The sequence below is a fragment of the Mycotypha africana genome (assembly GCF_025528875.1).
Source record: "Mycotypha africana strain NRRL 2978 chromosome Unknown BDF20scaffold_2, whole genome shotgun sequence".
NCBI lineage: Eukaryota > Fungi > Mucoromycota > Mucoromycetes > Mucorales > Mycotyphaceae > Mycotypha > Mycotypha africana.
Window position 1 is genome coordinate 2,713,821 of NW_026515726.1, and position 14,880 is coordinate 2,728,700.

At 37.3% G+C, this 14,880-nt stretch overlaps 5 protein-coding genes across 5 annotated transcripts; 2 read left to right on the forward strand and 3 right to left on the reverse strand.

The window, feature by feature from the left end:
* Positions 1–2,226: 2,226 nt before the first annotated feature.
* BDF20DRAFT_854728 (uncharacterized protein) lies at positions 2,227–5,589 on the reverse strand. The gene is made up of 4 exons (XM_053080202.1): positions 5,136–5,589; positions 3,559–5,048; positions 3,231–3,493; positions 2,227–3,160 (listed from the first exon to the last, which is right to left on the reverse strand). The coding sequence occupies exons 1-4, from the start codon at positions 5,415–5,417 to the stop codon at positions 2,418–2,420; spliced, it is 2,778 nt and encodes a 925-aa protein (XP_052939628.1). The 5' UTR covers positions 5,418–5,589; the 3' UTR covers positions 2,227–2,417.
* An 814-nt stretch (positions 5,590–6,403) lies between these two features.
* On the reverse strand, positions 6,404–8,866 carry BDF20DRAFT_815348 (FANCI solenoid 4-domain-containing protein; the record flags this gene model as incomplete). The annotated part of the gene is made up of 6 exons (XM_053077076.1): positions 6,404–6,946; positions 7,017–7,198; positions 7,279–7,769; positions 7,824–8,098; positions 8,165–8,476; positions 8,543–8,866. The coding sequence occupies 6 exons, from the start codon at positions 8,864–8,866 to the stop codon at positions 6,404–6,406; spliced, it is 2,127 nt and encodes a 708-aa protein (XP_052939629.1).
* On the reverse strand, positions 8,706–11,671 carry BDF20DRAFT_316113 (FANCI solenoid 2-domain-containing protein). Its single transcript, XM_053075190.1, has 12 exons — positions 11,399–11,671; positions 11,233–11,320; positions 11,085–11,160; positions 10,940–11,015; positions 10,593–10,870; positions 10,375–10,515; positions 9,897–10,309; positions 9,574–9,812; positions 9,354–9,496; positions 9,146–9,276; positions 8,976–9,090; positions 8,706–8,890 (listed from the first exon to the last, which is right to left on the reverse strand). The coding sequence occupies exons 1-12, from the start codon at positions 11,480–11,482 to the stop codon at positions 8,863–8,865; spliced, it is 1,812 nt and encodes a 603-aa protein (XP_052939630.1). The 5' UTR covers positions 11,483–11,671; the 3' UTR covers positions 8,706–8,862.
* On the forward strand, positions 11,657–13,469 carry BDF20DRAFT_854742 (armadillo-type protein). The gene is made up of 4 exons (XM_053080203.1): positions 11,657–11,898; positions 11,986–12,022; positions 12,102–12,254; positions 12,343–13,469. Exons 1-4 carry the CDS (start codon positions 11,824–11,826, stop codon positions 13,350–13,352), a joined length of 1,275 nt encoding a protein of 424 aa, XP_052939631.1. The 5' UTR covers positions 11,657–11,823; the 3' UTR covers positions 13,353–13,469.
* Positions 13,470–14,257: 788 nt separating this feature from the next.
* BDF20DRAFT_910785 (uncharacterized protein) lies at positions 14,258–14,686 on the forward strand (the record flags this gene model as incomplete). The annotated part of the gene is made up of 2 exons (XM_053083746.1): positions 14,258–14,542; positions 14,612–14,686. The coding sequence occupies 2 exons, from the start codon at positions 14,258–14,260 to the stop codon at positions 14,684–14,686; spliced, it is 360 nt and encodes a 119-aa protein (XP_052939632.1).
* Between the last annotated feature and the right edge of the window lie 194 nt (positions 14,687–14,880).

A 14,880-nucleotide genomic window follows, 5' to 3' on the forward strand; every position in this document is an offset into this window, starting at 1 on the left:
CAACTGGGCTGCTCAAAGTGCAGTTCGTACAACAGTTATAGATAAGGATGAAGATATGAGTGATACGCCGCAATCATCTCTAGCGCCTTCTCAGTCAACAGCAGCGCCGCCTCTAATGAAACATCGTATAAAAGAAGACCGTATCCCGTCCCTGAACGTGGCGCGCTCCTGTGGTGATCTCGATTTCAAAATGGATCCCGAACGTAAAATTATTTCATGCGAACCTGATATTACTTTTATACGAATTTCTGATCAACCCTATGTCGACCATACTGTATTATTGAACGGCCCTCACAGAGAGAAGCGTCGCCATTTCTTATTTATGAGTACCGATGGGACATTTGATTATATGTACGAGGAGACAGCAGAAAGACAGAATAGAGCTATTGCTAAGGTGATTGGCCCGATGATTGAAGATGGTGAAAAAATTGGACAATACTTATTGGAAGAAGAAGAGCGTATTCAAGGTCAAACAATTGAGCATGGAAAAGACGAAGGGAAGGAGGACGCGATGGACGTTGACGGTACTACAGAACTCAAAACTGGAGATGATCAAAATGCAAAGGAAGAAACAAAATCTGAGAATCAAGGTACACAACATGACATTAAAACGGAAGAAAAAGAGACCAATGAATCCCCCATGGATGTTGATGAGCCTACCAACTCAAATACGTCAAAACAGCCGGATAAAAAGGTTGAGTCACAATTGAACAAAAATGAGGTTACGAAACCAGAGATTAGGGCAGAAAATGAAAACGAACAAGCTGATCAAAAGAAAGATGAGACCGAACATAAAAATAACCACGAGTCGACACCCGAACAAAATGAGCAGACTCCAAATACGAAGGACAATGATGCAAATATGGAAGATGCATCGTTAAAAAACAAAACTGAGGAAGATAAGCAGAAAGAAGTTGAAGATGAGAGGAGCGAAGAGGAATTACCTCGGATACCATTATTACACCGTGCTCTTACAGAAGAAGAGGCTAAAGTACGTAAAGTAAAGGAGCGTACGCTTGTCTATTCTGCAAGATATTTTGCAAACAGAGAAGGCGCACATGGATTCTTTGCTTCAACTCTACAAGATTATGATGATTGCACAATCATTCTTGTAGAAATTTAACTTAACATATCCACTTTTTCGTACTGTCTTTATATCTCTATTCCTTTAAGTTCATTCGTGTTCCATTGTTTAAAAAGAATAAAATTCTCTTTTTAAAGTAGTTTTGCACTCTGTATATCTTTGGATCGACACACGTTATAATAAAATAATTTTGTGATAATTCTTGCTGGACACTGAGAATTCAAATATACGCTTGCTATTCAGTTATAAATAGCCTTTTGTGTAGGGCTTAGTGTCAAGTAAGGATAGAACTCATTGACGATTCCTTCTCCAAGTCCTTTGTCAAATCATCTCTTAAAATCGCTAATTCATTTTTCATCAAAGAAAAATGCAAAGAGTTTAACTATTGTTAGTAGAGTCTTGTAAGTTGAACACAACCTATTTTTAATTGTGATTTTTCTTGAATGGTTCTGCAACCTCTAGAACAGATGAGAAAACACATAGTTGCTTGACAATGTACTTCAGAGCAAGCCACCTATCTTTTCAATAATTTATAGTTACTGTTCAAGTGTAGCCTTCTGTACAATAACGAATATAATCTCAACAGAGCGATAAGGTTGTACTGTAGTAAGGGCGTTGTACTTTAACACAATGCCTCTTTCGGCGACGGTCTTGTTCTGAAGATTGTAGCAATAATTTCATCAATTCATTATTCCAGATAGCACTTTGAAAAGTGAGTAAATTACATAATGTCGTACAGGATGAGAGAAATAATTGTAGTTTATTGGTATCATCATGTGTATTAAGCCAGAGAATACTTAAAGAGCCAGATAATTGGAAGTTTTATTTCATGAAAATGTTATCGATGTGCTACAATTCAACCAAAATCTTATACAGAAGTTTCATTATATCCTTCTTAATGATTTTTCAAAACCTAAATTCATCGAGGAAAAAAGCTGAAAGATAGTATTCGTCCAGTTTACATCTTGTTATAAAATGAAAATGAGTATACGAAGGCAGGTCAGATAGATTACCAATAGAAGACTTTTAAAAGAAGAATGTGGAACCCTCCATTTACCTGTTTAAACTCTGTCGTATAATATTATGTCTATTGATACAATTGTAGGGTCTTCGTTAATTTTTTCTTTTAAAAAAAGAAACACCTGCCAAGACTGACAGAAAATACAGTACAGTTGACTGAATAAGAATAATAACAGTAGCAGCCCAAGGGTTCAATTCGAAGAACAGGAAGTACATGATTCTGTTTCATTTATTAACGATGAACTAATGAAGTATTTAGTGTGATGTTGTGCTATACTATCTACAATTTGCAAAGTAGAGACTTTGTCTCGGGTTATGAGGAGTTTATATTGTTATTACAGGGAGTATTTATATGATGTATGGGTGCTTCTGTGATAAAATTACTAGTGTTACAATCTACGATAGTTGATGTTGTTGATGTTGCTGCAGGTTTCGAAGAAGTACTTTTGTAATTTGAGCAAATCACCTGAATACGAGAAGCCAGCTTGGGCCTTTGCTCAGCAATATCTTTTAAGGTCTTTTCAAAGGGAATAAAATAATGCGACTTTTGTGTTTCTTCAGAAAGCCATTGCAATAAATGAGCCGCAGCGAGTGCAATGCCTTGAATTTCAGAGTAATCAGCCTCTATACTGTTGGACTTAATACTGCTATTACTTTCTGACACATTTGGTGTAGTATTACTTGAGGATGAGGATACATTGGATGTGGGTGACGAAGGTGATGAAGCGAGTGATGGCACAGGACTCTGTATGGGACTGTTACAACAACTCTCTCCCACTTGATTGTAAAAATGAGTACGCAGATGCGAGATAAAGTCGTTTTTGCTTTCGTAATAAATATGTTGTTCTGTTAAATGACAATGTGACCAACTACAAACATAGCAGTTTTTCTTCGTGGTGCTTGCTGATTTGTTGTTCTCATCTTTATTGTCATTATTATTGGTGATAATATCGATTTCGATGGGTACCATATGATCATGTAATACATGTCGTTGTAGAGTGAATGTATCGTCAAATAGTAGAGAGCATTGAGCCCATTTACAAGCAACTTGAGGCCCTGTAAGAGCGAAGCGAATACCTATTAGTGTCTGTTTACTTAACATTTTTAAGCTATATTAATGTCTTACGATCTTGAAGGATATTCGTCTTAATTTGAAGGCCATAGATATTCAATCCTTCTACCACCGGTACAGAACTACGAGAGGGGCCTAATAAAGGACTAACTGCAGCAGCAGCAGACGATGATTTTGGAAACGCAATCTTCATTACTGTATAAAAATCTCTCATTTTTAAAGCTTTTTCCAGTCCAAATCGAGCTTCGTATAGTAGATACATGTCATCCAGGGACAGTACGCTATGTTTATCCCCAAACTCAAACTTGTCCTTCAACCTATTGAACATAAAAATGTTAAGCAAATGCCTCTTGACAAATATACAATTACATAGATAAGTTACCATCCCAAGCAACGGTAAGGTTCGTCTAAATTGTGGTACACAGTTAGATCAGGTATCTGGAAAGCAGCAACCTGTTGAGTTTGTTTATGTTGCTGCTGCTGCTGTTGCGCCGTATGCGTTACTGATACACATGTATCGATGGTAGTTGTAGAAGATGGATGATTCTCTTCAATAAACCGAGTGTTGAAATATTTTGACTTCGTCAGTAATAAAGACACAAATAAGCCAATATAGGCAGCTGCATAAGGTGTGCTGAGGAATTGAAGTCGACAATGCGTTGAGAGTTTGGTATACTGATAAATATATTCTAACGAAGTGCCTACAAGTTCCTCATCATTTGATAACAACATTTGTTCAATCCGCGCTATCACGGGACTAAAATTTGATGCTAAGAAAGCTGCATTTTTCTTATTCATAGTAAACCAAGTTAAAGTACGAATGGCACCGATTACCAAATAGCGATCATGAGCGGCAATGAGTGTATAGACACACTGCAAGCATGGGTCAGTTGGAGAACTGAATTCAATATAAGCTGCCATGTTTTCTAATGCATCAATCGAATGTCTACCTAATTCTACTTGGCCCGTGCTCATAGCCGTTTGAAGAGCTTGTACAAGAAGTTCAACAGCAGGTTTGAATTGTGCGAGTGTTAATGCATAAGAGGAAACAAGAGAGAAATTGCGTAAAATATGGAGTATACGAATAGCCATGTTGATAGAACCCAGATTTTCGGATTGTAATATGCCTGGGACGGTAGCTGATGACGACAATATATCGTTATTGTCCGTACTGGGTGCAGTTACAGGACTATTTAAATGTACATCCATATTGTCACTTAGCAGCATATTATTCAAAGTATCTCGTGCAGTAGTAGGTAAAGCATTTGTAACAGCAATGTTTAGCAGACAAGGCTGAGCGAGTGATACTAATGACTGTAAAAGAAGTGGCGAGACGTTGAGATCAAGTTTCTCTGGACTATCGAATGACATTGCTACTAATTGATTCAAAGCAGCATCAATATCACTTTTTTGACCAAATTGCAAGGTGAACACGATGCGGTCCTTGTCTGGGACCAAATTGTTCAACTGTTGTTCTACAATCTGTAGTGGTGTCAGTTGTGCTGGCTGCTGTTGCTGTTGTGGTAATAATGTAGTCGTAGTATCGGACGTAATGTCTGTAGTGATCGTATCATTTATTGTCAAATTCCATAATAATGGATTGTCGAGTGTTTGTTGAAGAGATTTGAGAGGATTAAGTAAAGCTGCTGTTGCTGCTGCTGCTGCCACACTAACGTTAGTTAGAGACTTTTGCGCTTTGGTTTTCGATTTTGATGCAGTCGGTTTATTATTCGTTATGGCCGGTGTTGTTTTTTTTATGGCCGATCTGAATGCTTTTCCGGCTAGATTAGAAGGTTTGTGAGCGTTAGGACCTAGCAACTCCTTTGGAGGTTCCCATTTTCTTTTCCATAGCTTTTCTTCTTCCCAACCCAGCTATATTAGAATAAAATAAAAGGGCAATATGCATTTAGTATTGATATCATAGATTAGAAAGACTATGGATCGAAATTCCCAACGTACTAAATTACGAATGTAGACGCCTTTCAATATATAGGCGCTGTTTGTACAAGTGGACGGAAATTTGAATATATCACCAATCTGCTTCCAACCTCTATTTTTCGTCACTTCTTCGAAGCCCCCAGCATTAACTACAGACTGGTATATCTTGTACAAATCTAATCTCTTTCCTCCTAATACAGGTTCTGCTTGAAGGGTTGTACTGTATACAAAGTGAAGTTGAGTATAGCTAATATGTATTTTTATATCGCTTATAGTATGCATGAACATACCCTTTTTCAGCATGGAATTGTTTTAACTCGCTCATAAAGTTGACATATTCTGGTGTACGGTCGATAGTATCACGCAACCTCGTCATTACAATGTCACTTTATGGTTGTCACTTTTCTTGAGAATAGCTGAGGAATGATTACAAACGTGCGATGAATGAACGGAATGAAAAACTAATTCCGTTTCTATATATAAAAAGAGTAAATGTAGGAATAAAAAAGATGTATAGTTACTGAAGACAGAAAAAAGAAGAGCTTCTTTTTGGCAGTTGAATCACAAAATAAAGACAAATTTCAAGTGGCTTAAAATTCGTACCTTAATCGCTGTTTGTCACGGCTCTCTGACTTTAAACAATAGGCTGATCCATGACGCTTTCGGACACATTTACCATGTAAAGTTGAAGTGATGGGAACGGCTAGAAGAAATAGCATTAATCAATTCACTGGTGGCTTTTAGAAATCTCTAAGAGTTGACAGAGCGGTCAAGGAAGGTATAAGCAAGAATAAGATAAAATAAGATGGTTATTTCACAGTTGATAGTAAATAAAAATACCTAGTAATGCCAATTCGTGAGCTCTGGCTAATATACCTCCTCTACTATTGATTTGATTCCCAATCATCTCATAAACTGTTTGTAGCATATTATGTAGTTGATGGTCGGATCAATCTTCGTAATTTTGTAGTAATGAAAATAGAAGGACGTTGTTTGACCATAGATCGTTGACATAAACAGATTCTAAAACGTTATTATATCGTCCCCGGTGAGGTTTAACGTTGCTCTCCGTCAAAACGCGCATTGCTCTGTTGATACAGGAAAATGTGTATTAGTTTTCTAAAATCGTCAAGAGGTTCTTCAACAGATATTAAGTATATGGTTTAAGATTATTACAAAATGACTAAAAAAATAGCAAATCAGAAGTAATCAGATCTATCTGTGGAAATACGAATTCTTTTATACTGTTTATTAGGATCAATATTCGTCAAGCATGTAATGGTGGGTAACTATGATATCCTGGCTCTTTTGTTCGATGCAGATCCCTCGGTTCCATAATCGTTACCACTATCCTCTTCTTCTTCGTTATTGACCCTTTTCTTTTTAAAAAGACTAATAGGATCGTCTTCTTCATTATTCTCATCCTTGTCAAGCTGATCTTCTTCAGCACTAGATTCGCCGTTTTGCTGCATAACCAAGTCTATTTGAATCTTGAAATCACGGGAAGTGCTACGCTTCATATATTGCATGAAATCGATCTTCGATTTCCTGCTCAATTGAATCAAATGGCGTTCAAACTGTTCCACAGCAAAAATCAAATTGGGTATCATTTTTGACTCCCGCTGGATCTTGGCCCTACGCTTAAGATTCACCTCTTTACTTTTACCTTTGCCTTTCTTCTTATAACCGCCAGCATCAACAAAGGATGGATCAAAGCTTTGTGTTTGCCCGTAAACTGTTAAAAATTTATACATTCTTGTCGTTATTTCAGAACCTGATTTGCTAATAACGCTGATAAAATCTTGAGAAATTTCTTGTACATTGCCCAATTTCTGTAAGATATAAGGCGTAAATATAAGGGCAACAATCCGATCAATCAATCTGAGAATAGAAGCTACTTACGTATTTTACAAGTGTATGGAATGTTTTGTAAGCTTTTGCTAACGTCTTGAATAAACTCTCAGCATGTACATCTGTTAAGACAGACTTCACCAGTTGGCTCAGAATCATTATGAGGGCTACAAGCCTTTTGCATAGCTCCTTCTCAAACAATCTGGTAGTGTCTTCATTATTTAATTCTGAGGCTAATTTTTGCAAGTGCAGGAAAAATGAATAAGAACATTAAGCCTTGTATCAAATAAAAAGAGTAAAGCAATCTCACCACAAAGCCTGAGTTTGCCTATACACCACGTTAGATCGTCCAATGAATGGTCCAAGAACTCGAATATTTTCATAAGGATGACAGGCAAGGTTTTTGGATTGATGATCGCATATTTAGTTGTCTGCTGCATATCATCAGTGTCTTCTGTAACTACCTCGATATCACCCATATAAATATGAATATCTTCACAAAGACTTTGTATCACATCAAATTCTCCAATGTTGGCGCACAATTGGATCAGTAAAGTAATGATGTCTCTGGCCAAACTCACTTCTTCCAATGGACGTTCCTTGGCCAAGTTATCTAGCCATGAGACGACATGGCGTGATCGAATGACGTAGTCGGGATCCTTTTTTTCCAAGTTGTCACATAAAAATGAAGCAAGCTGCATAACTTGAGAGGCTTCCTTGTAGATAGGTGTGCGACCAGAGAGATATTTGAAAATAATCTCCTTGATATTCATGATAAAGTCAATAATGACACGATTTTTCGTTCTGTACACATATGTGGCAGGGCGACTACTGGCATTATCGGACAAATTTTCTAACTCATTTTGTTGCGCGTCTTCATCATCATTAAGCTCCACGATCGATTTAAGGAGCATAGCCAGTTGTTCAGGCCACACATGTCTTACTATTTCAATAATAGTTAAGAGAGAGCTGGCAATGGAACCCAAAACAGACGGAGCCTTTTTCGTGGACAGCTGATTAGCGTAGGTACTGTCTGAATCTTCATTGGTTAGGATCTTCAGATATATTTTGCAAATGATAATACAATACTCAAAATGCTGTTCATCTCTTTGACAATAAAGGTCATTGATCGCCTAGTGTTTTAAAAGACAGAAGTTAGTTCACGAAATCAGTCATACTCTATAGAGGGCGATCATTACAGCTCTTAAGCTATTAGAAGTACTGGTAATTAGAAAGTGAGTAAAATCGATATTTGCTTTGAGATCACGGATACAATGGGTATATTCCGCTTTTATCTGGCTAGGAATGAACATGGATTGGATTATATTTGACGTAAATTCTAGGCTGACATGTGTTTGTTCGGCAACGTTGGTAATCTTTTTGCCCTTTTCATTCGTAGCAGAATCCTTCAAGCGAGTAATCAATGAACTTCTTTTTTTGAAAAGAGTTAATAGCGTTTCACTAGACTGCACAGTAATACCGTGCGTCAGAAATACACATTCCAATGAGACCTAATAATAAGACATTAAGCATTTAGTTGGTGTCAATAGGAGGGATTTTACTTTTACAAATAGTACCTCGTAGATATCAATCAACAACGTCGCCAGTATATTATTTCGTAAACCGAGATGTGTTGCCATATCAAGATTGCATGTTTTGTCCAGTTCAAAATCCTCCAGTTCAGCCTTTGTTAACTTTTCAATAAAAGTGTTGAGATCACTTTTGTATCGAGTTATTGTTTCTGCTGTTACCGCAGGTATTGTGTCTTGGACTGAAGTTGACCTTAATGATTTTACAAGATTGATAATCAAATTGGGGACATCTTCAACTTTTCTTGGGTAAGCACCATTACTTGCATTCTCAATGCAAGCGTCGATCTTGATAACGTTGGGTATATTCATATCCTTCTCCAGTACTTTTGCGAACTACAAAGACAATGATACGTTCAAAATAGTTAGCGTATATCAATAGGTCTATCACTTATCGAATAGATACTGTACCTGAGCATACAATAATTCAAATATGTCACCAGCAAAAATGGGATATTCTTGACTCAGGGATCCGAGACTGCTATAGACAGTCGATCTTACTTCAGCTTGTTGACTTAAACAACGCCTTAGCAGACCTTTGAATTGAGGCAAATTAGACACAATTGATGTATAAAACGCTGAATGTATTACCTAGGATTTCCAAAACAACTGCTTGAGAACTGGAATTTCGATCAGATTCTGTGTTTTGGGATGCCTCCAACATTTGTTCGTCCAATATACTGAGAAAACCTCGAACAGCCAATAACCGTCCATCCAGATCTCTACAAGATTTAAACCAAAGGTATTTAGTAAGCGTAGCCCTTTTAAATCAATACTGGTCGTTTAACAGAACACTTACTTTGAGAACAAACTTTTTCGTAATACTAGAATCAAGCTATTCCTGAATTGATCACTCGTTTTAGAAAGAGGTTGAACGACCTGCAGCAACTTATCTGCTATATTTAGTGGCAAAAATGACAGAACATCCAGAATATCCTTAATCTGAAAAAAGGGTAAAAGATGGTGAGAAAGAACAAAGAACTTATACTCTTGATTAATAAAGGTGATCGGAAGCCTACGTTATTGAGATGACTCTCAACTGTGTCAGGATATTCTCTCATTATGGTCCCTAACAAAGATAAGAACTCCATTGTACTGCTCGATTTGGACATTATCCGTGAAGTAATTTGCTCAAATATTTCGCCCCTGACAATATCATGGTATTTGAAAAGTCGTAGAAGAACCTCGACACCAAATTTGGAGAGTCTTTCCATGGGGCCATCTTCTTTCGTGTGGCTGCTTCTTGATTTTATGACGGCTGTATTTTAAAGAAAGAAGAACAGTGGCGTATAAGTAATCTTTGAAACATATTTATGTATAGTTTTTGAAGATGATACATTACTATTTTTACTAGCAAGGAAACTACCAAAACTAGTTGCTGTATCTATTAGTAGGATGGCCAGCTGTGTCAAGCTCTGTATGATTTGATCCCAACCAGCCGATGCTGATTTATCAGTTACGTCTAATAACACTTTGCAAAAAGCGTCTTCTTCCATTTTGGTGTATTTTGCGATCCAGTGGTTCTTGTGAAGCTTGTCATTATCTTTGTATGCTGAAATAATAGACGATTTGAGGAGGTCAAAAACGGCATCTTGCAGACGGTGTATTCTAGCGGCTGTCAACAAACAAGCAACATTAAAGACTTGTAGCTGTTTAGATTTATCATTTTTCATTAGTTTAATAAGTTCGTTTCCAAGTTCCTGATCCTGCTTCAGGGCAAAGGAGATATGCAACATCACTGTGCCCTCAACACGGCTTTTTGAATTGAAAGAAAGATCAGTATTGTGTATGAAAAAATCCGGTTTGTTTATGAGACATACCTTGTATCTTTATCTTTCGTAACTACATTAAAAAAGTCTAAAATGCCATTCAAGACTAACGATTTATAGCCCTTTCGGGATATAAGCAGCAGCTGCCATATAAACGGAGGAACTTCTTCCAAATCCACCTCTGACAATTTTCTGAACCGAGGATATTAGAAGGACAAATTGTAGGGATATAACCCACAGTTGAAACAGAACAAGTGCCAATAATATACCTTATCATATATTTTACAACTAATTGTAACTGGTTATCGGAGAGCTCCATATCGTTTAGTGCCGACGCCATTCCTACGGCTAACTGCCGATACCATTTAGCTTCTAGAAGATCGTCGAATATATTATTTAAAGTGCTAACTTCATCGATAGTAGAGAGTACATTCCAGATCTTTGTAAATATATCCAACAGCCTCAATTGAATAGGTCTGTTTGCTTTAACGATGTCGACGATCATGTTAGCAGCTTTTCCTAGGTAGCTTGGCGAAAGCAACTCTATCTAAAAAAAGGTAACGCTTTTGAATAAAAAGTAAGACAAAATGATGAATTGCAAAAACAGTCGTTTTACTTCTGGTAAGAGAAGATTGACAATAGAAGATGCTTGCTTTGTTTTTTGTGAAGTGTCGTTCTCTTCATTGCCTAGCCTACGAAGTTGAAGAGAAATCTCAGAACACACGTATGTCGTTTAACTTCTTGAGAGCCGAGATTATTACCATTCAATGACATTTTGTAATATTAAAAATCGTCTATGCAGACACTGACCGTTCCCACCACCTTCGACAGGTGAACCTTTTTGACGATTATGACAGCAAACATTTAGATTGAATTTGTTAAAATGTCTAAGACACAAAAGTTCTCTACCTTGTATAATTGCACGTAAGAGTAAAATGGGGCCGACTTCATCAGAAGAATGGTAATTATTCAGTTTAGATCTAACCAAATCCTGGATCTGGTTGATTATATACAATGAGTTTATAACTCGTCTCTCAATTAATAGAAGCTATGAAGCCCGAGTTATTAAAGTTACATCATCAAAAGTTTGTTCATTCAAATAAACAGTGAGTGCTTCTTTATTAGTTTGCTTGCTAAGCTTGAGGAGGTCTATATCCATAGTTCATAAAAATCCGAATGCGCGTACAAAAACGCGATTCAATAGAACCTGCGGATCTCTTAATTGCCCCCCCCCCTTATTTTTGGCATTCAGATACCCGCCATGTGGAGTCCAAAAAAAGTGACTAGAGAAAAAACGACAAAATCCTTCTAAACCAGTTAAAAGCATCACATACCGTCAGTTGACCCATTTCGTGAAATAAAAGTTTTGAGATGATTTTTTTTCTTATTTTCCTTTCTTCTTTTCCTCGCTCATTATTCTTTAGGGTTCACCGTACAAATCTCTACAAGTCTCCCAGGCAATCAGAAGAATAGAAAAAGATCGCATTCTTACGCTTTTACATGAATACAACCCAACCCCAGGCAACTAATAATCCTAAACCTGTCTTGCATGGTGTAAAAATTAAACAAAGAAAAGTAAGTACAATATTCCGCAGTAAGACCTTGAAAAAAAAAAAGACAGTAATTTAATATTTTTTATTTTTTTTTTGCTGCGCTTTTCAGGGTGTCCAAAAAGCAAACGCTAAACACGAACCAGAAGGTAAGTAACATGAGCGGTGTCGATTAAATTATTGAATTCCTCAGAAGGCTGACATTAAGTCGGATTCTTTAATTTTTAGTTTTCAGAGATCAAATTCTCAACCATCTTAAACCCATCAAAGAAAGTGATTTTGAAGCTGTTTCTGCTAAACTTGACAATCTCGGTAACACTCTTGATTATCGCAAATACGGAGATTCTCTATTCGAAATTCTTATAACTGGTGGCATCTTAGGTAACAAGAGTAGCCAATGAAGGAAAAGAGAGATGGCAAGCTTCGAGAGTAATAAGAAACTAACAAAATTTTTCTATCGACTTCAAAGAACCTGGAGGAATCATTAAAAATGATGTTGAGCAAAGCCCTTTCTGCATTTTTGCAGCACAAGATGATGCCTCCGTGATTAAAAAGTACGTTGATACGTTCAATAAGCTTATCCGTCGTTATAAATATTTGCAAAGAATTTTTGGAGAGACTCTTCAGAACATTCTGCAATTCAGTAACAAATGGTCTTCCGAGGAAAACTCAAAGTTGGCTAAAGCAACCGGTTTTTTCGTTTGCCAACAAATCGTCCCCATCTCTGTCTTAAAGGTACTTTTCCAAGACTATCTGATCAAAGAAGCTTTGGCGTTGAACTTTGTTACCAGCGTTTTCAGAACTGTCATAACCGAGCAAAATGTTGACCAGTTAGGCCGTATGCTAACCAGCGAAGGTTTGAATGCGCGCATTGTTGATTTTTTCCCTCCCAACAAGCGTGATGAAGATAGCCTTATCCGTCATTTTGAAGCTGAAAATATGAAGAGTTTAGTGGATTATTATCGCAAATCCAAGAAGAATTCCGTTAAAACCACCCTTTTGAATGAGTTGTCCGAGCTCGTACAAGGTGAAGAATCCTCGGACAAAGAAGTGATTCAGTTTATCAGAGCAAATATGAAAGAGGCTGCTCTTACCGAAGCTGATGTCATCCCTATCATTTGGCAATCACTCGCCAACACCATCGATACTATGAACCGTGCAGATCAAATTGAGGGACAAGCTTTGCGCGCAGTCAATCAATGGACACAGATTTTGGCAGATTTCTGTAAATCACCCAAGACCGAAATTCTTTTGCTTCAAAAAGTCCAAACGACTTGCTATGAAGAAGTCAAGCTTACCAAATCTTTCCGCCGCATTGTTCAAGAACTTTACAAGAATGATGTCTTGTCCGACAATGCCATTCTTTATTGGAATGATAAGGCTCACTTGCCCCAAGGCAAATCTGTATTCTTGAAACAATTAGAGCCTTTCGCTACTTGGTTGAGAGAAAATGGTGATAGTGACGAGGATTCCGATTAGTGAGGACCCATTTATCACTTAGTTCAACAATTTTATACTTATCGTATTACACCTTTTATCATAAAATAAACTGATGATGTGTACTTTTCTACATCCGTTCATTCGGTTAAAGCACTGTTCGTTTGTTACTGTTGCTGCAATAGGCATGGCTTTATTTCAAATCTATCTACCATGCTCACAGTCTAATCCCGTGCAAATGACGAAGTTGAAGAAGGTTGGAGGAGTCAAAAAACCTATCAAACTTCGTCTTCCTTATTTGAGTTTATCTTTTTGTCTATTTTGGCTAGACCCAATTTTTTCAGCAGGGCGTCAATGGCCGTAAATGCAGTCGTGTTGTTTGCTTATCAGATCATGGGTATCAGTTGCTTTTTCGCTCGCGTTGTATTCTGAGATAGCTGGATTTTTGTAGCTTAGACGTGAAAAAGTGAGAGATCCACATGATGAAATCTCATGATAAGATTCACAATTCTGCAATTTTATGGTTCAAGCAATAGAATGACAATCAAATACTATAAAGATAAGGGTCTACCCCTTCGTTGATGAGTATTTCTGATTAGAGTGGGATCGGGCTTATTGGGAAGGAACACTGAAAAGTGCCATTGGATCAAACTCGCGTAGTTGATAGTAGTAATCTTATGTTGGACGACGAAGCCGAAAGTGCTATTATCAAGATCTGTGTGCATCAGCATTTTGCTACTTTTGAATGATATCACCTGTCCTGTTAGTCAGACTTAAAAGCCGAGTAATGTCAAAATAGGACTTTAAAGTTAAGGCCTTTTTTTCTGATCACATTGCCCTTTAGCTCTTATATAAATACAGAAAGTAGATATTTTCTTGCTCTCTTTCTATGTTGATACTGAACAAAGCTTTAGACACTTAATCAAATTCTTGGTTCAACACCCAGAATGACTGTACATCAAACAATTCAACTTGGGACATCTGAAGCTACTCCCGTGGCATACTACACCGAGTATGCAGCCCTTCCACCTCATTGCGATTTATATCCAGCTGTAGCCCGACAGTTAATTAACGGCTTCGAACGAGAACCTCCATGCATTGCCCTGGCACGCAGCAAAAAGAAGCAGCACAGCTTTTATTTACCAGAGTCTCTAAGTGATGAATCTTCTGTTAAGAGACGATCAAATCAGGAACAGTTCTCCTGGGACCTTTATCCTGCTATTCTACGTCGAGTAAGTACTTCATTATTAGGTAATAGGGAGTTTTGCATAAATTGTGCAATTGTTAAACAAGAAATTTAGGTTGAAAATTTTGGTTCAGAAGAAATGAGAGAAAGGCTCCGTAAAATGCGAAATACAGTGGCAACAGTCTATTGAGCGGGTGGCTCAGCCGTAGCTTCAACCTCCATGTAAACAGAGAATTAAAATAGCATTTGCCATTTTATTTTCAAAATAAAGTAATCGCTTAAACGGGATAAGCTAGAGCTACACTTATAAAAAAATTATATTGTGAATGAAATGAACGAGAGATATGACAAGTTTAACTGTACAGAAAGAAAAAAAATGAAATC